General features: G+C 34.8%; 3 protein-coding genes, 1 long non-coding RNA gene and 1 other non-coding gene across 7 annotated transcripts; 1 reads left to right on the forward strand and 4 right to left on the reverse strand.

Moving 5' to 3' along the window:
- Positions 1–1218: 1218 nt before the first annotated feature.
- On the forward strand, positions 1219–4852 carry LOC118053776 (uncharacterized). The gene is made up of 4 exons (XM_073411285.1): positions 1219–2169; positions 2769–2996; positions 3115–3206; positions 3835–4852. Exons 1-4 carry the CDS (start codon positions 1519–1521, stop codon positions 4616–4618), a joined length of 1755 nt encoding a protein of 584 aa, XP_073267386.1. The 5' UTR covers positions 1219–1518; the 3' UTR covers positions 4619–4852.
- A 19-nt stretch (positions 4853–4871) lies between these two features.
- Positions 4872–10210, reverse strand: LOC118053775 (protein SOSEKI 1). Of its 2 annotated transcripts, none has more exons than XM_073411286.1 (7): positions 9729–10210; positions 7366–7544; positions 7209–7278; positions 7001–7122; positions 6135–6831; positions 5912–6019; positions 4872–5300 (listed from the first exon to the last, which is right to left on the reverse strand). In XM_073411286.1, exons 1-7 carry the CDS (start codon positions 9740–9742, stop codon positions 5126–5128), a joined length of 1365 nt encoding a protein of 454 aa, XP_073267387.1. In that variant the 5' UTR covers positions 9743–10210; the 3' UTR covers positions 4872–5125. The 2 variants fall into 2 exon arrangements, with proteins under 2 accessions (XP_073267387.1, XP_034921037.1); XM_035065146.2 differs by having other exon boundaries at positions 4874–5300; positions 5912–6016.
- A 6280-nt stretch (positions 10211–16490) lies between these two features.
- Positions 16491–18344, reverse strand: LOC140955972 (uncharacterized). Of its 2 annotated transcripts, none has more exons than XR_012170788.1 (2): positions 17379–18344; positions 16491–17265 (listed from the first exon to the last, which is right to left on the reverse strand). It is a non-coding gene; the product is annotated as an uncharacterized lncRNA (long non-coding RNA). The 2 variants fall into 2 exon arrangements; XR_012170787.1 differs by having other exon boundaries at positions 16491–17268.
- On the reverse strand, positions 17851–17983 carry LOC118053869 (small nucleolar RNA snoR77). The gene has a single exon (XR_004688448.1). It is a non-coding gene; the product is annotated as a small nucleolar RNA snoR77 (small nucleolar RNA).
- A 963-nt stretch (positions 18345–19307) lies between the features above and the next one.
- LOC118053773 (hypothetical protein At1g04090) lies at positions 19308–21218 on the reverse strand. Its single transcript, XM_035065144.2, has 2 exons — positions 20990–21218; positions 19308–20904 (listed from the first exon to the last, which is right to left on the reverse strand). Exons 1-2 carry the CDS (start codon positions 21111–21113, stop codon positions 19349–19351), a joined length of 1680 nt encoding a protein of 559 aa, XP_034921035.1. The 5' UTR covers positions 21114–21218; the 3' UTR covers positions 19308–19348.
- Positions 21219–23079: the final 1861 nt, after the last annotated feature.

The raw sequence follows: 23079 nt of genomic DNA on the forward strand, positions 1-23079 counted from the left end.
GAGAGTATTTATTTTAGTGTTTGTAATTGGGATTGTGGTTGGGTATAATTTAATTATGCACAAAACACTATCATAAAATCTAATTTCTTATTTAGTGTTTTTATGAGTTCCACAACTATAACTTAGCTTTTAAAACAAACATATGTATACATGGTATAAATTCACATAAGACACGGGTACCAAAGTTGAGCTACGTGTACCTAACTAATATATGTATTTTATTTTTAAATTGTTACATATATCATTTTAATATATTTTTTATTTAAGAAAAATTTAAAATTGATTATTATATTTATGGATTTGTTGGGCTGAGTTAACGTAGAATAAAAAACTTCATGTGATTTCAAAATTTTATTGTCATTTCTAACCTAAAGCGTTTCCTTGCTGACAAGATAGCAAATTTGTTTTTATTAATCTAGATTAATCTGAATCAAACCAGGTTTCTTATAACCTAATCCTTTAACTGGGTATATTTTTAAACCGGTTTAGTAAATATGCTAGTATCTTCCTGCCAATAACATAAATTATCCACAGATGGTATTTCCTCTTTCTCTCTCTCTTTTCTTTCACAAAACGCTTCTGTTTGAAACTTGTCTTCCCATTCTGATTGGTTCGATTCCGCCACTACAGAAGGCCATTTTGCTGACATTGGTCTTCTGGGGAAAAAAAAAAAAGAAATTATTATTTTCTCCTCCTGGTTCAATATTTGAATTTTAAGTTTTACAGGTTAATTTTTTTTAAAAAAAATTAAAATAATATTTTAGTAAAAAAATCAAAAATCAAATCAGTATTATTTTGCCACGTCGCCAGGTTAACGAGCTGCACCAGATTTTTTTTTATTATTATTATTTTTTAATTTAATTTATTTCAATCCGAATAAATTGAATCTCGGGTTAACCGGCTAAAACAGGTATTTCAAAACTATGGAAAGGCACTACTATGCAAGGCTACAAGGTGACATGTGAGGCTATAAGAAGGGTATTTTGCTGATATTGGTCTTTTTCTTATAAAAAAAACATGTTGGTTTAAAAATATTTAGTAAATATTTTGTTTCAAAAACACTAATAAGAGATGAAAATGTATATTTTAGAAAATATTTTTCAAATAATATTATTCTATCAAACTTTTAATTTATTATTCTAATTTATTTTTAAAAAAAAATCATGAAAAGTTGGAATAAATCTTTTGTTCTTGCTACTAGCTAGCTAGCTTTGTCTGTTTCTCTTATCTGCTGGATAAACCTAGGAGCCTGCGCTTGCTTTCACTTGTGCGGAAATCTCAAGCTCAGGGATCACATGATCTCCTCTTGACATGTGTCCCATCATTCTGCCAAAACAGCTTTGCACCCTCTCCCATGTCATTGCACTCAGTCGCAGCATTGAGATTCTGATCGCGACTTCACCTTTCTAGGATCATCTCTCTCTCTGCATTGGGATATGGTGATTCTGTTGCAATCTTATTACTACCGCCGTGCTAGTGAAAAACCAAAAAGAGCAAAACGCAGCATCGGTGTTTCACATGGCATCCCTCACGCCTGGGTTGCTATCCAAGCTACTGGAGAGCGCTGGCAACAAGGACGTGAGAGTCACCGGAGAGCACCGCTCTGCCCTTCTTCAAGTTATAGAGATCGTGCCCTCTCTCTCTGGAGCCTCAAATGATCCTTGGCAGAGCCAAGGATTCTTCGTGAAAGTCTCAGACTCTCTGCATTCCGCTTACGCCTCCATCTCCGATGAGGACTTGGACTTGATTTACAGTGACAAAATCCAACTGGGCCAATTCGTTTATGTTTCCCGCTTAGAGGTTTCTGCCTCAGGCTCTCCTGTTCCTGTTCTTCGTGGCCTGAAGCCTGTCCCCAATAAGAGAAGGCCTTGCGTTGGGAATCCTAAGGATTTGGTGTCCAGTGATTCTTTGCCCGGTAGTAGTATTAGTTATGTTACATCAACTGATTTTAGCAAGGACAAGGAGAAGAAGAAGTTGTTAAGTCGACAAAGACTATCCAAGATTAACAATATTGTCAAGAAATCAGACATTGTTGTGAAGGATTCCAAGCACATGAAAAGGGATTCTTTGGATCAGACGAGGAGATTGAGTTTGGACTCTGCTAGGAGGATCTGGGAGCACCAAACTCCCACCCCAAAAACTGTTCCTCTTAATAAATCATCAAAAACTGTAAGTTTTTGCTTCTCCTTCTTTCCTGTATTCAATTTCCTTGAGAGTCACTACACCATGCATTATTTTGATTTAGTACTGTCAACTAACTGCATTCTTCACTTCACATATTTTTTTTCACAATCATTTTCTTTTATCTAAAGACTAGCTCCTCTGCTTCAAATTTTTTGAACTCATACTTGCTTCATATACTAACATTCATGGCCTAGTTGAAGGTATCCCAATCACATCATATTCTTACTATGGAGTAGACGGGATAATCCATAGAAAGAAAATAATTGTTTTAATGAGAAACAACAAGCATTTGTTTACTGAAATCATATCCCTGTCATGTGCTTCTCAATTTAAGGGTCCATTTATCTACGCCCCCAGAAACATACAATGATGCTTGTTGTGTCCAGTACCACTTCGAAACGTGGTTGGCCGCTAGACAAGCACACACCAAAAGTAAAAAAAAAAAAAAACAAAAGCAGAATTGGTATTTAATTGTTGCAAGCTCCATACCAATTTCCACACGAACCATTTATCTATTTTTCCGCCACGCGGTCAGTGTTTATTACCTGTTTCTGTGTAGGTTCGTTCCGATGTTTCCTTCCAAGGTTGACTCGTCACACAAACGCCTATCTTTGAGTCTTTCCCCATTGAAAACCAAGAATGGGATCTCTTCATCCATTGCAACTGTCAAGCCTTTGAAAAAAGATTTGAAGTTAGCTACCGACCATCTTATTCCTAGCCGACTGGTTCAAGTTCCCCTGATTTCCAAAACTTGGTCCAAATATAGAATTTCCTGGGATGCAATTCCTCCTGCCATTCACCATCTCGGAAAGGTCTGAAGTTATACCGGATTATGAGATTCTGTTCCAGATTGTACCGTTGCCAGGTTCTTTGTAAATTCTCTTTTCATCAGAAAAAAGAACTCAGTTCTTATGTTCTTGGTGGTTTCAGGAAACTCTATGTTGTAAGAATGCTGCAGTTTTGGCTGCTGCACGTGCACTTGAAGAAGCATCGGCTGCTGACAATGTCATTCATTGCATGCAGTATGAATCCTTTGGCCCTTTCTTTCTTTCTATTGTCAACTTGTTGAAGTCCTAATGTTTTTCATATCCTGCAATATTGTTGCTGACTTATGAACAGCCCCCCTCTCCTAACCCTCTTTTTTCATAGTCATTTGATTAAAAATTTAATCTAACCAATGAGATTTTGCTTTCTGGCTGTCATCAGTTTGATGCCAACTTAACACGTATTGATGAAGGTTATCAGTTGGATAATGGTGCAAAGATTTGAACTGCGTTTTCTTGGGTGTTAGGCTGTAAAATATGGAAAGAGCCTTTATCAGAGATAATTTAGGTTGCGTCAGCACCTACGTTCTCTTCCCAATGAAATCAATTTTTCTCTTGCCTCTCCATCTATAGTTCAATGGGATTAAGAAAAATGAGTAAAGCAACTAAAACACTCACGTGTTGTTTGCATCTCTGGTTTGCCTGAGGATGCAGTAGATCTGGCATCCTCTGGAGATTAATACAGAGAGTTGCGCAGGGAGGAAACTAGATTAAAAAAGAAACCACAAGAAAGGGCTTATATGCCAACTTGAAATTTATATGAAAAGCTTTGCTTTTTATCCATTTTACTACATGTTCCAGCTTAATACTTTTCTTTTTCCTCCAGGTCATTTGCAGAACTACATGAGTCTGCGCAATTAGCGTCTTCAGAACCATTAGTGGAGCAATATTTGGACCTCGACCAGAACATTCAGAGATCAGCAAAGATTGTTAATTCTTTACTCAGTGATGCAAGTCTTCTTGAAACTAAATCAAACAATTATGATAGCCTGCAGCGTGTATTTCCTGATGTACGTAAAAGTTCAAGAAATACTAATGCAGAATCTTGGGTTCATGCTGCTATACAGACTAATCTTTCCAGATTCAGTTTGTTAAAGAAGCCAGAGAAGAGTGGAGTTTTGGATATTGATAAATGTTATTATGTCATCCTAGATAATTCTGTAGAGGAATTGAATTCTGAGAATCAATTGCCTCAAAACAAACCATGTCTTAGAAACCACAGCAACTATATACCAGATTTAAGTGCTAAGCGGGTGCCATCTTCAAAACGACATCTTGCATCTGCAAAGAAAGTGAATCCTGAAAGGAGGGATTGTCCCAGGGGAAGTGGATTAAAGGAGACAGCAAGTTTAGCAGAAAAGCTTCTGTTAGATTCCCGTGAATGGTTCTTGAGGTATATGGAGGATTCATTGAACGTCAGCTTTGGGATACGTGAAGGGAAAATTTCTGAGATTGCAGGTTTTCTTGGGCAGCTTAGAAGGGTGAACCAGTGGCTGGATGACTTAGTCGGGGGTGGGCTTAAGGTTGATGCGAGGATAGAAGGCTTGAAAAAGAAATTATATGGATTCCTGCTAGAATATGTTGATTCTGCTACTGTTACTGTTAAGTAGGTAAATACTAAGAGAGCTAACAAAATGACACTGAAACTCACCTATTTCTGGTTTCAGATAGACATTGTTATATGAGTTCTTTGAGAAGTTGCACGTTCAGAATATTTCATTTTCTCAGGTGGTAAAACCATAGTTGACCTGGTGTTAGGAAACCTGCCAGCCAGAAATATTGTAACCTGGACTGCGTTTGTATTCAATAGATTGCTTGAGCAATTTGCCTCTATTGTCAGTCAAGTTTTATGAAATTATGTTGAAACTTTACAAAGTTCACTCATAATATAAGCAAAGTGCAAGCGGTGTTTGTGGACGAAGTGATGCTTCCCTGAGTTGTATTTAAAATGGAATCTTTTTGGAGTGATTAATTTCCAGGAGAAATAATAATGTAATCGCCATTTCTTAAATGCCAAACCACATGTTCCTATATTTACTTTACACAAATAACAGCAGAAGTTGTAAAGAAGTTCAAGCTTTGGACAGAGTGTACTATGGAAATTTACAACTGAACATTCATTTAGTCAAGAAATAGCCATTCTCAGATTTTGAATCAACTGAAATACGTGAAGGTGACGGTGACGGTGTTTTCTCAACATAAGCTGGAGCAGCCTTCGTCAGGGCCTTCAATCCCCTGCAGGACTTCATGTGCGAGTGCAATTTCTCTGGCCTGAATGACTTCCCACACCGCCTGCATTTTTACAGTTAGATTTTAGTTGTGAATAATCAGAACCAAATACTCTAGGGTGGGCGTGCCAAATTGAGGAGCAGAAGCACCTATTTATGTTTATATCAGCGACAACAGGAACAGAGAATTAAGAGAGAAAAGGGAGAACCCCAGAAAAGGAAGGGTGTGTCTATTGATTCAGATTGTAAATCATGTATGAACGTTGTTTACTAAAACTTTGTCATTCTGCTAGCTTAACTAGCAGGCAGGCAGTTATCAAAACTCTTGACAGAAAATCTAAGATGAGCAAACACTAATGTCTGTCTGAGAGATCGCTTTTCGTTTGTCTAGGAACTGATTAATTCCTTAAACAGTCAAAAAGCAGGGGCTCTGGGCTTTGACTTTGCTGTCTATTGTGATCTCATTTCTCCGGTGCTACATCATCATCATCATCATAAAAGCAGGTCAACTATAACACAACATTGTGAGTCTGCTTCCATCATTAGGTTTTACTATTTGCTAACAATGCAATATTGAATTATGGGTTTCAAAATGGTTAAATCTAAAATTAGAAAAGAAATTTTATAATGTAGCTAGAGTAGAGATAGCATGAGGAAATGGGTTACTGGGCTTACGAGCAGATGGGTGCAGCCACTGGCTTGTATGCAGGGGGGATCACCTTTGGACTGCCAAATCCACCAGGCTGTTTCTTTGAACCTCTCGCCTCATCATAGCTTCTCCTGCTAATACAATGCAGTAGAACCAATCCAAACACTATGTATTAATGGCCCATTTATACATTCATGACACTGACAAATTTTGAGAGAGTACTAGTACCAATTTTTTTTGCCAAAATACCTAGCATTAGCAATATCGTGTTGCTGTATTTGTTGATTCCATGGAGACGCGAAAACTCTGGCAGGGCCTCCAAGTACCTCTCCTTCACAAATCTGATCAGCCGGCTTTTCGATTGGTTTATTTTTACTATTACATTTTTGGCCTTGGCGAACCAATGCAGCGTCGTTTGTGTCAACAGCACCACATGTCATCAAATTACGTAGCATCTTGGATGTTCCACTTGAATAGCTCTTACTCTTTGCAAATGTAGCTTGTGATGATGATATTGTTGATGACGATAGCGAGGAGAATGAACTTGGGGTGCCCATCTTTTCAATATTGCTGTTGTTTTCTACCCTTTTCTTTTGGTTCTTCTTGCTCTTGCTGCCCAAGAAATTGATGTAAAAAGATGAATATTGTTCCACCTTAGTGTCTATCTGCTCTTCTTCAAGAGGGTTGCTGGGTTTGCATGCATCTTCTTCTTCCTTGATGGAATCGTCTGTTACTGTTGAAATCTCTGAACTGAATACAGGTGATTCTTCAGATATTTCAGATGATGTTGTCTTTCGTGGGGTAGTGTCGTCGCAAATTTGGTTTGGTGAAGGAAGTTGCTCATGATCTTGTGCTTTGTTTTCAACTTCAGTATTCTCAACTTGGCTATCATTTTCACTTTTCATCAACAAGTCAGCAGCTTTCTTCTCACCATATGCACTACCAACTGTGTAGTTTTTCCAGGGACAAGAAGATAAATGGGATTTAGTGCTGAAATCACATGATTATTTGGAAATTAAATCAAATGAAAAAAAAATTGCTGGTTTTTTCCTTGAAAAGAAAACGATAGCATCAAGAAGATATTATTAGCTAGTTATAAGGGATATTTTACGTACCGAAGGGAGTGGCAGGAGGGACGAAAATTTCAGATCCTTTGAGGACATATTCATTGTCAGAGATTGGGGTAATCAGATCATCATCCAGTAAATCTTGCCAGACATAACCGTTCTTGTATCTCCTGTTTAATTTTATTTTTTAAAATAAAAAATCTATAAATTCACCATTAATTACCAGATATATATTGCTGTACAAAATAAAACAAACCTCTTATAGGACCAAGCAAAGGCTTTTGGCATGTCTTTTCCTCGCAAATCCGCAAGCCACCTCTTGACATCTATCTTAAATATTGATTTTCATATTAAGTAACTATATATAACAATCAAAAACCTTTGCAAATTACTTGAAAGAATGAGGAAATTACCTCTTAAATAAACACCATTTAGATTGAAATGATGAACACGAATGAGATGGGGATGCTCAAAACGGCCCAGATTATGGCTGAGAAAGTAAATGATATGAATACGTCTCACTTCTCCTCCAGCCCCACCACTACTTTTGGGGGGTATTCCTGATGATGCTTCCATTCTTTTCGATCTTCTCCTGTACGTTAATTAGTTTGAACTAATTAAAAATACACAGACAAAGACATAGAATATTTAACAAGAACAAGAAGAAACACTTCTTTTCAGGCACTGCCACGGTCTCTCGAGCGCATTGCTTATATCAATCTACATTATTATAAGAAAAAAGAGTACAGAACCATGCATATTGTAACCCAAGGTATATAGTATTATATGATCATCTGAGCATGAGAATCCAGGAGAAAGAAAGAGAAATTCAGGGATCTGTTTGTTTATCAGCAGCCGGCCTGCAGCTTCACCGGCCACTAGCTAAAAAGTTCTTCACAAAACACATATATACTTGGGTTTCCTCTATAAATGTCTCATGCATGCATACATTTAGAGATAAATTAATGCAGGCCTACAAGAAACGTAGACTATTATCAATAAAAAATATATATCACCACAGTAGATATAAAAATTCGAGAATATTACTCAGTGGGGTGCAGTGCTTTACCTTGGATCTTTTCACTTTGTCTAGAACTGTGCGACCGCTAGGGAATTAAGACGTTTGTTTATAAGAAAGAAATGGAGAAGCCGAGGAAGGAAGATAGATAGATAGAGAGAGAGAGAGAGAGAGAGAGAGAGAGCTACTTAATCTCTCTTTATGTATTATATGGAGAGAAAAAGACGAGAGTGGCAACCTTTTTATCAGATTTCCCGCGATTAATTACCTAACTTACCTTACTTGGCCAGCTTTTGACCCAAATCAAAGGAGTTTTATTTTCCGCATAATTAAGGCTGCCTTTTTTTTTTTTTTCCCTATCTTTTATGAGTATTTTAACGTAGTCCTTATAGTTTAGTAAAAGTAATTACCTAATCCTCGTGGTCTTAGAAACTATATATTTAATCCCTACATTTTTTACTTGTTTTATAATTTAGTTCTTTTGTAAATTTCAAGTGACTTTTAAATTTATTTTCCTTTTCTTTTTCTTGGATGATGGAATAAAGAAAAGAGAATTGGGTAAAGTGAGGAAATTTGACCACGAGAAGAGGTAGTTTTTAAACAAACAATTACTAAACTGAGGACGGTCAACATTATTCAAGAGATTATATTAATTATTTATGATAAACTATAAGGACTTTTTAATTAGTTTTGATAAACTATAAGGACTAATTTATTACTAACTTTAGCTTTTATATGTATATAATGTGTGTGAGCACGCCAGTGTCCCTTTTTTTTTTTTTTTTTTTTTTTTCCCTTCATGCATTTATATATATGTCCTTCTAAATTTTCAGAAAAAAACCTTGGCCAAGTGGCGAGTGTTCTCTTTTCGATCTAAGAAGAAAAGAAGATTTAGGAACTAATTTGTGTATAAATAGCGATTATAATATACTTGTTGTAACAAGATTTGCTGGTTGAATTTTTCAAGATTTGCCCTTTTTTTTGGCATACATCTTGAATTTTTTTATATATTTTTTTAATTGAATTTGTAATCGAATTAATTTGCATATTGATTGTTATGATTTATTGTTTTTTATGCATCTCTAATATTTTATATAATATGAAGGGCTTAAAAGCATGTTATACCTACTATATATTTATTTTCATGGGAAAAAAAAATAAAAAAACCTCAAAGCAATCCTTATAAGAGAAAATCCAACGAATATGGAAGCTAGATCTTGGAAAAAAAAAAAAAGTGTGTCTAGCTAGAATTAATTAGTAGGAGCACGTAAAGGTAATATTGTGTCTTGAGATTTAATGCTTTCATATTTGCAGTCGCTATTACGGCAGGAAATTTTCTATGAGCCATAATTAAGGGCAATTTAATCGAAGGAGGTGCACTGCGAAGAGTGCAAGGATTCACCTTCATGATAAGGTTAGGGCCGGAAACAAAAACAACTAAGCTTAATTATGCTTTTTATTTCTATTTTTTGTCTTCATTTTGCTGTTTTTTATATATAGAAATACTTGTAATATGGTTGATTGAATATGATATCAGGCTAGCTTTCACAGCGTATATTAATTAAAGTTCCTCATCCTACTACTTAAATTTTAGCTAAAACATATATATACACTTGTTTTACTTTGAATTCCTCCATTGAAAATAACGAAAACATATCAACATGTGCATGCGAGCTGGTTTAACAAGATTTGGGATGAAAACTCAAGAATTCATTCCTATTTTGACGAAAAAGAAATTAAGAACATGTTGATTCTTACTCTTTTTTCTCCATTCCTTCAACTCAATGCTGTAAGATTCTGAAAGAGAGATGATCCAAATCACTGCGAGCATGCAAAGCAACTTCTGCTTGCTAGCTAGCTAGCGTGTACCTGGCCTGACCACTCCAAATATATCTTCGAATGAGAGACAGAGAGAGACACACAGAGAGAGAGAGAGAGAGAGAGAGAAGCTAATCTATGTTTAAAGCTGTTTTGAGAGTAGTTTAGCAGTGATGATCTGAAAGTGGAAGAAGGAGATGGATTTCACAAAATAGCCAAAAGCTGGGATTAATTAGGTGGGTGACTTGGGCGTGTGGGAATGTTGCTGATAGCGAGTGATACAGAATATTATTTTTCCATACAAATTAGCGTGGCGTCTCAGTTGAAACTAGTCATAGTATATAAATTATGACTATATTATATACATATATGTAATGCAATGTGCATGATATATCCATTCTACCAATACCTATAAGCTTACAAAATTGGACAAAACTCCTAATGTTGTCGTCTGCTGACAGCTGAGATTATATACTATATAGTAATAAGTGGTGGTAGAGGAGGTTAGTTAGTCACACTTACTGATGCAGATATATGTAGGTGGATCGACCATGGATCCATCTCTCCTGCTCCAATCTTTTAATGCAGATATTGCAGGTGGATCGGCCATGGATCCATGTGTCCTGCTCCAATCTTTTAATGCAGATATATATGTAGGTGGATCGGCCATGGATGCCATGCATGTCTCCTGCTCCAATCTTTTATTCTCACATATCTAGATGACTTAAGGATGTTGGTTATGTTAGGTTCTAGCTTTCAATACATTAAACTCTGCTATATTGTTGTGTAGTAATTTCAATCATCGATCTCCAACTTAATTCGGACATTCAATTAGAGAGGATCCACTCCATTATTTGCAGGCACGCACAGTTTGTGCAGTTGAGCAAGTTCTTTGTTATTTTTTTGTTTTTTTTATTAATATGGGTGTCCGAAACAATTTACACGTATCTCGATTGATTTTATAAGTTTTGAAGTTAGCAATTATGTAAGTTTTCAGTGATTTTAAAAGAACTTCAAACTCATAATTATTAAAAAATAAATTTAAAATCTAACCAATTAAATTACTATTATTTCTCAATTATTTTTACAAGCATTTATGATTGTTGATGACTATTATTTATAAATGAGTCATAAGGTTCTTGATCTTTTCTCCACCATGTCTCATGCTCGAAACCCATAAGTGGGAAAATGATAATTAACTTGAGACATGGGGAGGTCTTGATTTCAAGTTTCATTATTTGATGGCTTATGTAAATAATACTAGTAACTTATTAGTTGGGTATTTGTTTTTGCATTATAATCTAATTTTTAAATTATTTTTACTTTAAAAAATATTAAATTATTATATTTTAGATGTTTTTGAATAATTTTGATATATATACTTATATTTAAAAAAAAATACATGCGCTTTGGTATGGCTTATAGCCAATACAAAGCCATAGAGGACAAGTTGGGGGATTCAAAGAGGTTGGACTCTGAATAGATACAGTTGTGATCGTGTTCTGGTAGGTATAACTTCTGCAACCGAAGAAAAAATAAACAAAGGTACTAATATAATAATTATCATTATTTTTCCTGCCTGAGTTAAAATAAATTTATAAGGATGAGAGTTAATTAGGTTATAAATCCATTAATAACCCTTCGAATAAGACATTCATTTATGAAAAGAAATTAATGAATGTTGTTGAAACCAGAATTTGTAGAAGATATTGACAAGATTCTATTAATTTAGTGAGTCGTCCGAGTTATGGAAAAAAATCAATCAATGAATTAATAACAAATTTTTTTAGCCTCAAAGAGTTAGCTTCATAATTAAGGAAAATTTGTTTTATTTTTTTAATTTTAAATTTTGAGATAACATCAAAATTTATTGAATTGTTTTAAATACACTATGTAGAAAATGTATTTTTTTAAATTGTTTGAAAAAAAATGGATTTAAATAAGAATACTAACCACTTTTACATGAAAAAAAAATGGAGATATGTAATTGTAACACAAAACAAATTCTTCAAGGGTTTTTTTTTAATTTTTTTTTATTTTAAAATATATTAAAATAATATTTTTTCAGATTTTATTTTTAATATTATTATATTAAAATTGTTTGAAAATATCTAAAAATATTAATTTAATATTTTTTAAATAAAAAATAATTTAAAAAATAAATTATAAAATAAAAACAAACACACCAAATCAGGTAAGAAACACCAAGTAGGCCTGTACTTTATAGCACATGACAGGTCCAAATCAAAATTAAAGTTGCATTTCTGTCATCTCCACTGCCCGTCCATCTTTCCAAGTTATGAGGAATCATGGGAACTGTACTCTGGCATGACATAAACAATGGAACTTATAAATACTTGTAACGGTAAGACGCATATTTATATTATTATACATTACAATAACTCTACTCATGTTTTACTGTTGTTGATTGAGAGTAAAATAATTACTTTGTCCTTTAAAAACCGAAGGATTGAACACACATACGGGTAAAGTAGCATTTTATATTTTTCTGAAAGGATTTTTTATTTCATTTTATTTTTATTTTTTTTATATAATTTATAGTATTATAATATATTATTATTATATTATTATTAAATATTACTGGCTCGGGTTTAGCCCAAGAAAGGGTTGAGTCTTTTTTTCTCTTTATTTTTGTCTAGTTTAGCCCAGACCAACATCTATTACATGAACAGTTAACGTGAATTATAATTCACGTCTACTATTCACACTATGAATAGAGAGTAAAGAAGAAGAAGAAGAAGGGGAAGGGGAGCTCATTTGGTGTGGCAGTGGTCTGGTTGTGGAGGATGACGTGCAACTAGCGGTTACAGAGATGGAGTTGGTGGCGGATGACAGAGAAGGAAGAAGAAGAAAATTTTTTTGTAGGAGAGAGTGAAGTACTATCGGTGACTCTTAGTGATTGGCTGGTGGTTGGGCTAGCTACCTGAGGTGGATTCGGTAGCGAACAAGCTAGTGGTGGCGTCGTACAACGGCTATAATGGTGAAGAGAGAGGGTGAGAAAAAAATGGCAGAAACCCGGAGACGGAGGCTAATTTTGTTCAATTTTTGCACCTGATTTTCTTGTCTTTATTGGGAAAAAATTTCAGCCATTAATTCAGCTGGAAAGGATTTCAATTGTTGGTTCAAAACTGGCATCATGAACTGTCAAATCTGACAGTTCAAGGATACCTAAATTGGATATTTTATGCTAGCGTAGTGACCGTTGTATTGTCAATCGGCCTGAACGGGCCATACCTGGCAGAAGAGAAATGTCAGGTGATCATTTTCATGCAAGTTTTGTCAAATTTGATGAAGGTTAAAGTCATTAAATTCCCGTGCAAATTCGGTGACCTAAGTAGCTTTTTCAGGTAAAAGAAGAAAATAATGAACAATAACTAGGCAACGCATCGCCTGTTTTTTTTTTTTTTTTGAAAACGGTGTAGTTTTTCCTTGAATTAGGATTTTTGCCAAAATTCAATTTAGTCCTTCATCTTTTTATTTATGCTAATTGCACCCCTAATTGACCTTAAACTTTTGATTTAATACAATTTAGTCCCTGAAAAGCTTCAATTTTAACCCTATATTTCGGCGTCTTTTTCATTTTGGTCCTTCGTTTTGGATTTATGTAATTTGACCTTCAATTGACTGTTAAACTTCTAAGTTCTTCAATTTCACCTCTGATTTCAACTAAGTGGGTCTCTATAATTCTGAGATTTTTACATATTGGTTCTTAGTTGTGAATTTCTTTAATTTAACCCCTAATTAACCTAAAAACTTTGATTTTTTTTGTGATTTTGCCCCTGATTTCATTCAATTGACTTGGCTAAAAATAAATTTGGTCTCCTAAAATTTCAATATTCTCAATTAAGCCCAAATTAGGCTCCCAAACTTAATGTTTCACCAATTAAGCCCCTAATAAAATTAATTAATTTGACCAATTTAAAGTATAATTAGTCCTTGCACCTAATTAAATCCTTTAATTGGACCCGAATTAATTCTTAAACATAATTAAACTTTAATTTGGCCCATAATTAAATCAAATTGGCCTATTAAACTCACATGGTCAGCATTATTAAACTCACTAATGCACGTTAATGAAAAAAATAGCCCATCATAAACTACATTCATCAGTGGAGAAACCATAGCCTTAATTGTAGGGATCAACTCACTGAAACTTTCATGCTAGATATATGTATTCAATGGATGCATTAGGGACTGTGCTTCATTTTACAAGACATCAAACCAAATTCTTTTAAAGAATTAGCTACTCAAGCACATGATATGAAACTTCACATTGCTACAATAAAAAAACTCATCATTACCTATGCAAGAGCCCAAGAAATAAAGGTCATAGATTTGAAAAGAGCGCTCCAAAAGTTTAGGGAAAACAATCTTAGTAATTAACTTTGCTACCATAAAAGTACCAACTAGAGTTAAAAGGAATGATTTTGCAACATTGATTACTTTTCAAAAGGATGAAAGAAAAAATTCATCCCAAAAAGAGCAACAAGAAAAAAAGTATTTGTTCCCTAACTCATACATATCTAGAATTATATATGATTAGCTCAAAGCAAATCTCATTAAGTTACTAGAGTTGAGACGTCCTGAAGAAGCAAACCAAGTGGATAATCCAAATTATTACAAATATCATTGTTTGATCAGTCATTCTATATAAAAGTGTTTTCTACTGAAAGACAAGATCATGAGGCTACATGAGAATGGAGATATCATTTTCAATGATGAAATGACTTATAATATCATAACCATGGTGAATTTAGGTTCGCACCAATCGCTCCCCTCACAACAATAAGTTTTGTCTAATTTGAACCTATAAAACTTGATGTTCTTTTGCCTATAAGCTTCACCATATGTCAAGTTAAGCTTCGTGTATAACCATGTACCCCAAGTTAGCAACTTGAAGCCTGAATCATTTAGGAATTACAACAACAAAAGATAGACTTTAGTCACTCATAAAAGAGGAAAGAAGAAACACACATGTATGATAAAACCGGCTATAATATTAATCTCGATGGTGAATAAGGCAATTGATGAGCCAATGCACCAAAAAATTCAAAAAATATCCATACCAGTTAGAGATGAAGTTTTTCCATGTCAAAGCTTAAAAAAGCTCGTTACATTGAATGATTACATGTTAAGAGAGTTAAGAAGGATGAAAAATGTATTTGCCACTTGCTATCAAGTTGATAGAGAGAACTTTTACTAAAAAAGCCATGAAGAAAGCCACAATGACTCTATAAACTCAGCTCATGATATATGCATCATGAATATATTCTTTAATTGTCATAGCTCGGCCTAACTTGCTAAATATTATCCGCTTTGGGCCTTACTGCCCTCACGAATTTGTTCTTGGTGATCACGCATGGTCCTAAAAGATGTCTGACTAGTCAACAACCAGTACTACTAATAAGGATAACTACCAACTCCTCACCCGTCGATGTGAGATATTATAATCCACCCCCGTTAAGGATATTAAAATAGCTTTCAAAACTTTATAAACTTTCAAAGGTCGATCTTCTAACAGATGAAGTGTGTGTTAGAAATAAGCAAGGGAAAGAAATGGAACTTTTACATTACATTAATCTTCTAAAAGAGGAAGCCCCTATAGCCTTCGACTTAGACTTACAATACTCTAAACACATATTTATACTAGTTTAAGATAATTCAAGAGACTTAAAAGATAAATGCATCTTTAATAGTTACATGTATATATTTAGGAGGCTCGAAGAATAACTAAAAAAATGCTTTGAATGAAAACTTCAAAACTAATTATAACACTTTGAATGAAAGTCTCACAATTTTTGTAATTTGGATTTTGAATGAAAATCACATGCTCATGACTCGCTGATGGCATCTTGTTTCCATCTTTTCAATCTTCCTTTCCTTAAGAATGGTTTGTCTGAACATGGTTACTCCTAGCTATTTTTCTACTCGTGGTTGTCACCACAATTCTCTATCCAAACATCTCTTTTCAAGATTTGGCTCTCCAATAAAGTATTGGTCATTAATTGATATATATAATTCTTGTCATGTTGCATTTTTTCTAGTGAACCCTAAAATCTTGAAGCAGCAAGAAGGGAAGAATGGAGAAAGGTTATGAATGAAGAAATGACAAGTATTGAGAAAATCATACATGAGAGTTAGTGGCACTCCTAAAGAAAAAGAAAGCAATTGTATTAAAATAGATCTACAAGACTAATATATAATAAAGATGGCAATGTATATAATGCAAGATTTGTTGCTAAAGGCTATACTTCTCAGCTTGGAGTAGACTTCACAAAAACATTTGCGTCTATTCCTAGAATGGAAACCATCAGAATTGTTCTTGGTTTGGCAACACAAATACAATTACAAGTTTTTTAACTTATTATCACATAAGCTTTACTCAATGAAAAATTATTGGAAAAGGTTTATATAGAGCAGCCTGCAGGTTGTGTGATGAAAGGAAAAGAAGACAAGATCTTTAAACTTTATAAGGCTTTTTACAGTTTAAAGCAAGCACTAAGAGCATTGAACAACGAGATTGATTCTTTTTTTCATTAAAATAGTTTTGAAAAATGTCAATCTAAACCATCACTTTATATGAAGAAAAAAAGAGAAGATTTTGTGATGGTCCGCCTTACATTGATGATCTCATACATTCATGCTCTAATATCATGTCATGTTAGAAAGAAGCATGAAAAAGAAAGGAAACTCTTACATTATATTACTCTTCTAAGAGAGGAAGTCCCTTGTAAACCTGGACTTAAACTAATTTAGAATAACTTAAAAGACTTAATAGATAAATATCTTTTTAATAGTCACATGGATATATTTAGGTCTACACTTCCATGCAATTTGGAAATTAGGGAAAAGGGTGTCCTACGGTCTCAATTACAATCAGCAAAGAGGAGAAACTGATTCAAAGGAAGAATTCTTGGGCAACATCTTCTGGAAAAGAAAAGACCTTGCCCCTGCTTTTTATAGCCAATTGCATGCGAGCTTTTGCGTGCTTAAGAAAAAAAAAGGGAGATTTTCTCCAATTCCATGAAGTAAGGCCGGCCACCTGCAAAAGCTTTTTGTTTGTTTCCTCTTCTAATATAAACACATGAGGGGACGTTAAGATCTTTTCTATTTCAAATCATAGCAAAAAGAGAAACAATTCCTGTTTTGTAGTACAAAGTCTGTTTACCCTATGCCCTTTTAATAAAGATAGTCAATAGCCCTTTTATTTTTCTTTCTTCCAAATTAACTGCTGCGACGATCTCACAGCCCGCCATCACCATCGTCACAGGACAAGGTGAGAATTAGCAGACTCCCTCGGTGATTACTAGTAACTAACAACAAGGTAGATGAGGCTGATAGTAGCTCATAGTCTGCGTCTTCACATAAACACAGGGAGGGAGGGGTTGCAGTCTGTCCCTCCTCATAAACATACTCAGCAGTTTCCAGAAGATGGAACCAAGTAAGCTGATGGGAGCTGCTGGAAAAAAAAAGTCAAAAAAACTGTGGGATTATTTTTGTTTCTACCACCTCCGTAATATACAAAAGAAATCCAAGATCCATTTCTGTTGAGCACTACTATTTCTTTACCATTCCAAATTCCCAGTAGATTCAAAGAGGTTTCTGCATATGAATGACCGTGTCCACACTCATTGTCCATAACTCAAGACTGAAAGTACTAGCTGATTCTCTCTCAAAGTATATGGTAATGGCAAGTAATCCTTTGTACACCATAAGATCCATTTCAATCCCATGAATCGATCATTATAAGGTACAGCAACTTCCATTGCTCCCCATCCGATTGGCTAAATGATACCGCCATCGACCACATCCACTCAAAGGAATGCCCTTAACTTCTTCCCAGTGGTTTGTACAAAGTTTTATTACGAGTAACTTCGATAAATTCGAATCGTAATCTTTTGGCATTTGATAATTCAAAAGGAAAATTATTCTATTCTTAAACATAAATATAGAACAAATTATCACTGGAGATTATATTTCACATTCAAAAAATAAAATGGAGGGTTAGTGTTCGGGAAAATTAAGGATAAAAAGAGAAGATGGTGTGCTTAGGCTTACTAGACCAGCTTCAAAGACAAGAGAAGTCTCAGCAAGTCTGAAGAGCATAAGACAAATTAATGTACGAGCAGTTTAACACCTTCTTTGCTATCTTCTTGTCAGCAAAGAGGCTGCCTGAATTACTACTCGATACAGAACCAAATAAAATAAAATAAAAGAATCAAGGATGTATCAACCTTTCTACAGAAATTCGCCAGAATAAAAAAAGAAGGCGAAAAAGGGTGAGAAAGGTTTGTTTGTTATAGGTAGCTGCATTCATCTCTATGGCACTTTTTATCAGCCAAAGAGCCAAACTCCAGCCCCATCAATTCCTTTGATCATCGGATTGTATAAAAAAACAACAAGAATTAGGATAACCCATCAATTATTTTGATTATTTGATCGAAATAAGATGGCAAACAAACCCGGAATATTGGAATAGAGTTGAGAACTTGAAACTAAGGATGGAGCCTTGTGCGGCTCGGCCAAAAACCCTAGCTTTGCCATGATGCTGACTGTGAGGGTTACACTTGTATATAAAGGCCAATTTATGAAAACTCTTTTGAATATTATTCAAAATCACGAATTTATCCTCTTTATTTTTCTTTATTTCCAATTTAAGCCTTTGTTTTCCTTTAATTTATTTTCTGAAGTAGGGTGGGGCTCAATTATGGGTGACAAATCACAGAGCCTGGTTTTTGGTAAAGCCCACTATGACCCATACCACCATTTATTTATTTGGATGGTAAAATGACAATTTCCAGGGAGATTAATTAGGGCAAGCAATTTACTGTGCTAGGGGAATCAGGATGAATTATGGAGGAATGAAGCATAATTTTCGCTGTGAACAGATTGTATATAATACACAAGTATTATGTCGACGTTATGTTGGTTCTTACATGGTACCAAGTACAGAAATCACACAAAGAATGAGTGCACACAAATTAAGACGAGAGAGGGAGAAAAAAAAAAAAAAAAACCAAATCTTTCATGCGTCTTTGAGGGTGTTTGGGAGTGTGATAGTGGTTACTTTTCAAATAACTTTTCGTGCCGAAAAGCATGCCAATAATGTTTTTTTATTTTTTAAAAATTATTTTTGATATCAGCACATCAAAACGATCCAAAAAGTATAAACCGTACTTAATTTTAACCAAAAAAAATTAAAATTTTTAAAAAACAGGTTTGCCCGCAATACCAGTATCCGCTAGGTAGAACCATGAAGGGATTGATTGCGCTATTGGATTCACTTTTAATGAAGAAAGAAGTCCTACGCACCGGTAAAAATTGTTGGTTCCTATTTATGAAGAAGAGTAAATTTTATTTGGTCAAAGCTGACGACTTCTTTCTTTCATCGAAAGTATTGTTTAATTTGATGGGGGTGTTGAAGTTTTGACACCTTGATTAATTTTTGGTACAAATATTGATGGAATTAATGGCTAAATCGCTGCCCCTAAAAAAAAGTAATTCAAGCTTATGTCATGTAATTAGATATTAAACAATATTCAAACTTCATCTCCAGTCCAATTTCTTTTCATTTTGGGGCCTGTTGGTCCTTGTTCCCCGAGCACTTCATTTGGTAGACTCCTGATGAACTTGTCGAAAGCAGATTTTAGTTTTCCGGGCAATAGTTTATCCACCTTCTTGATCTCTTCCGAGATGTCGTACGTAACTTTTGGACCCCATTTCCTGAAATAGTTGAGCCATGGTGGTTCTTTCACGGCGGCTGTGCCCAGATACTCAGCTGCCACCACCAAGGAATTTGTTCCTGTATCCATGGATTTCTTGCTTTTAGCAGTATCGTTCCTAATTCCTATGCCTCCCCTCCCTTGTAAAACCAGACCTGGCTTGGCATACATGGCATGGCCGTGTAGGGATGAATAGGTCACAGCTTTGTTGCCATTCTGAAACTCAAGCTCTGAAGCCTTCACCCATGTCCCCCCACCGTGTTCCGAAAAATAGACACTCCATAACTCTCCATTAAAATTGTTGATCCTCAAGGTCACATGCTCCCAATCACCAACATGTTCTCCTATCTTTCCCAACGGAATACTTATGAATTCAACTTTAGCCTTTGAAGGGCCATTGAAAGGGTAGAACACCCACACAGCTATATCAGTGAATGTGGCTCCGAGCATTGGCTTTATGTGTAAATAGACTTGGGAATCTTGTAGATTTCCTTTCTTTACCCTCTCCTTGGCCGCTTCGTCCAGAGGAAGATCCATCCAATAAGTATCATCATCTGCACCACCTTGGGGAAGTTTCGATCCGTTGGATTCGATTGGCACCGGTTTGGATTCGTCCCCCTTTTTATATAGCAATGCTCCGTTTTTAAAATACCAGTTCACTGAAGAAGGAAGGTATTGTTCATCAGGATGAAAATACATCCAAGGAGAATATGCCTGAAAGATCGTTTGAATTTGGTTTCGATTAGGCATACAAGATAGATTGGACACCACATTTTTCACACAAGCCAGAGAAACAGGAGCAGTGATGGTATTTTGGGCTGCAAATGTCCCTACACAGACACCCATGGCTTGTGTTCCTCTATTACGAGGCAGCAGACTATAAACATTGAAACCATTTGGATCGCTCTCCTTACCAGGTCCCCATATCCACGAGTCAAACTCGCATTGGTCGGTGAGGTCAGACCGGACACAGTGGATTTTTCCAAGAGGAGGCTTCTGAGGGGAGTTGGTGACGACATGGCCTACAGCTTTGTAACCATCAGGCGGAGAAGGTAGCCAAATGTAGCCAACGCCGTCTTGCTTGATTCGCAAGGAATCGCTGCTCCAAACAAGAGTATAATCAATCGGTTGCTTCAATGCTGAGCCTGTGTCGTCTCTCCCTGCAAGAACCCATCCATGTAGCAACGTGTTGTTGGGTTGGCTGTAGGAACCAAGCATAGAGAAACCTTGTGGAAATTGTGAGGGTTCAAAGAAGGAAGCTCCGAGATTATCTGGCCCTCCTTCATGTGTGGCCCAAACTTTGTTGAAAGATGATAACAGGCACACTTGTAATCCATCTCCAAGATCAATAATTCCACTGCCAAAACCTTCACCTGTACACACACATATATAGGAATATATTCAACAGTACACCACAATAGGACTGCAAGAGTTTACTACCAGAAAGAAGAAAGCAACCTGGTGGCCAAGACGGTAATGGAGCGGGAAGCTTGAAAGAGGCATCAATGGGCAATGTTTTCCGTTTCCTGGAGATAACATTAGGATTTACTGCAGATTGAGTGGAGGAAAGGCAGCTCCCCATAATTGCTCGAGTTATTCAAAGAAAGAAAGAGGTTTACAAGGAGATCAAAGCCTAGACTAGAGCCATATTCTGTTTATAAGACAGCTTAAGGAGCACAGATATGAATGATTGTGTTGAGGAAAAGGGAAAAGACAGCAAATAAATAAAAGTAGAGAGAAGCTAAAGGCTGTAACGTGCAAGCAAGACAACGCCATATACATCCATATTTGAATGCTGTATGCTTTCGAACTTTGTTCAACTTCTCTTTCACACCAAGATTCATCCATGGGTGACCCGCATATACACAATTTCCCAAGTCTGGATGATGATTACAAGAAGATACGTAACATGTGTAACATGGGCAAAGCATGATTTTCTTTTTTTAACTTGATTAGTCTTACAAGTAAACAAATACCTGAGAACGCATGTATATGTTAGGACATGCTTGGGTGGTATATCGACCTGATACCCATCTACCGATGCGGGTGAGGACTAAAAGTTCGAAAAACGGCATGCTTATTTATCCGTGTTATATAGTAGTTTTGTGAATGAAGCAGAGATATAAAGCTCAAAAGCCCCTGAATCCTAAATGTATAAAATTGCAATAACAAAAAAAGAAATATCCATAGAAGGAAACAAATACAAATATATACAGAAACGAACAAAGAAAAATCCCGACCTTCCAATTCGAATCTCTTGTTCTTGATATACAGGTATGTTTGTTTTTACTTCTGTTTTTGTGCATACAACCCTTCACAACAAAACAAACACAAGATAAAAAGTGGTATATTCATGCTTTTGTTTTGTTGCTATTAGTTTTGCTTTTTGTAATGAGTACACTGTTAAAAGCAAATTTAAAGCAGTAGCAAAAACATGCACTTAATTTAGTGTAATACATTGAATAGTTAGTTGTAAAGGACTAATCTAACATGTTGACCCGAGATTTAACTGTTTAGAGGATTAATTCGAGTGGAATAAAAAATAATAAAAAAAATATATGGTTGTATCAGTGAAAAAAAAATACCCAAGTTGACTTGTTGACCTAATTAACTTAGCATGATCCATTCAAAATATCTATCAACCCATTTTTATTTTGTAAAAATCAAATTAGTCAAAACATCTTTTTTTAAAAAAATAAAAGTTAACCTAGATAAACATCCTTATTTGTGATCCAATCGATGAATGACCTGGTGTATCAAAACTAATTTTATTTTCAATAAAATACAAAAAAAAAAATCAATAATGAATTTATAGTTTAATTAACATTTATATCTTTCTTCTTTAATTAACAAAAACTCTAATCTCATTGAGAAAATCATGCAAGAATCATTGTGCATACAATCTAAATTCATTATTTATGGCTACAATACCATGACTTTTGTGCCCTTTCAAGAAAAAATGAAAGTATTATTTGGTGGGACTAGTTTGGTCTTACTTTTCGGTTGATTTATTAGTCACTAATGATTTGGCTAGGGGTATATATAACTTTTTTTCTTATTGTAATTATAAAATAATTTAATTATAATTTAGTTCAAATTTTTTTAAGTTGTCAGTTGAGGGTATTTAAGTCTTTTTAATTTTTAAAATACAATAAAATAATATCTTTATCCTTGAAATAAACAATTAAAATATAAGTTCAAAGGCCTTTTGGTCTTTTTGCATAGGTTTTTTTATTATTTCTAGCCCATCATGGGTAATTTGATCTTTTCAAGTTAATTAACTAATATTACATTTTAAGAAGTTGATGGCTTGTGGAAGGTCTATATGTCTTTTCAAAATTGTGTCAATCTTACTTGTGGGTTTTGTAAACTTTTATATCCATGATGTTTATATTAATTGGTACTAGAATAAGATTTAAATATCAGAAATTCTCAAGCAAAATTAACACAATTTTGAAAAACTGAAACTCAAATGACAGATAAATCTTGACCCAAAAAATAACATTATATCTAATAACTAAAAGTATTGAAAATTAAAATTGAACTCT

Source organism: Populus alba, chromosome 9 (assembly GCF_005239225.2).
Source record: "Populus alba chromosome 9, ASM523922v2, whole genome shotgun sequence".
NCBI classification, from domain to species: Eukaryota; Viridiplantae; Streptophyta; class Magnoliopsida; order Malpighiales; family Salicaceae; genus Populus; species Populus alba.

Bases quoted from the DNA above. Each gene is read 5' to 3' on its own strand.
- LOC118053775 (XM_073411286.1), bottom strand. The intron at 6,020-6,134 runs GTATTTTGGCAA...GCATTGTATTAG, and splicing joins CACGATATTGCTAATGCTAG to CAGGAGAAGCTATGATGAGG. The intron at 5,301-5,911 runs GTAAGCCCAGTA...GTAAAAATGCAG, and splicing joins GTGGCTGCACCCATCTGCTC to GCGGTGTGGGAAGTCATTCA.
- LOC118053773 (XM_035065144.2), bottom strand. From the start codon at position 21,113: ATGGGGAGCTGCCTTTCCTCCACTCAATCTGCAGTAAATCCTAATGTT. The intron at 20,905-20,989 runs GTTGCTTTCTTC...GTGTGTGTACAG, and splicing joins ATTACCGTCTTGGCCACCAG to GTGAAGGTTTTGGCAGTGGA.
- LOC118053776 (XM_073411285.1), top strand. From the start codon at position 1,519: ATGGCATCCCTCACGCCTGGGTTGCTATCCAAGCTACTGGAGAGCGCT. The intron at 2,170-2,768 runs GTAAGTTTTTGC...TTTCCTTCCAAG, and splicing joins TTAATAAATCATCAAAAACT to GTTGACTCGTCACACAAACG. The intron at 2,997-3,114 runs GTCTGAAGTTAT...TGGTGGTTTCAG, and splicing joins CCATTCACCATCTCGGAAAG to GAAACTCTATGTTGTAAGAA.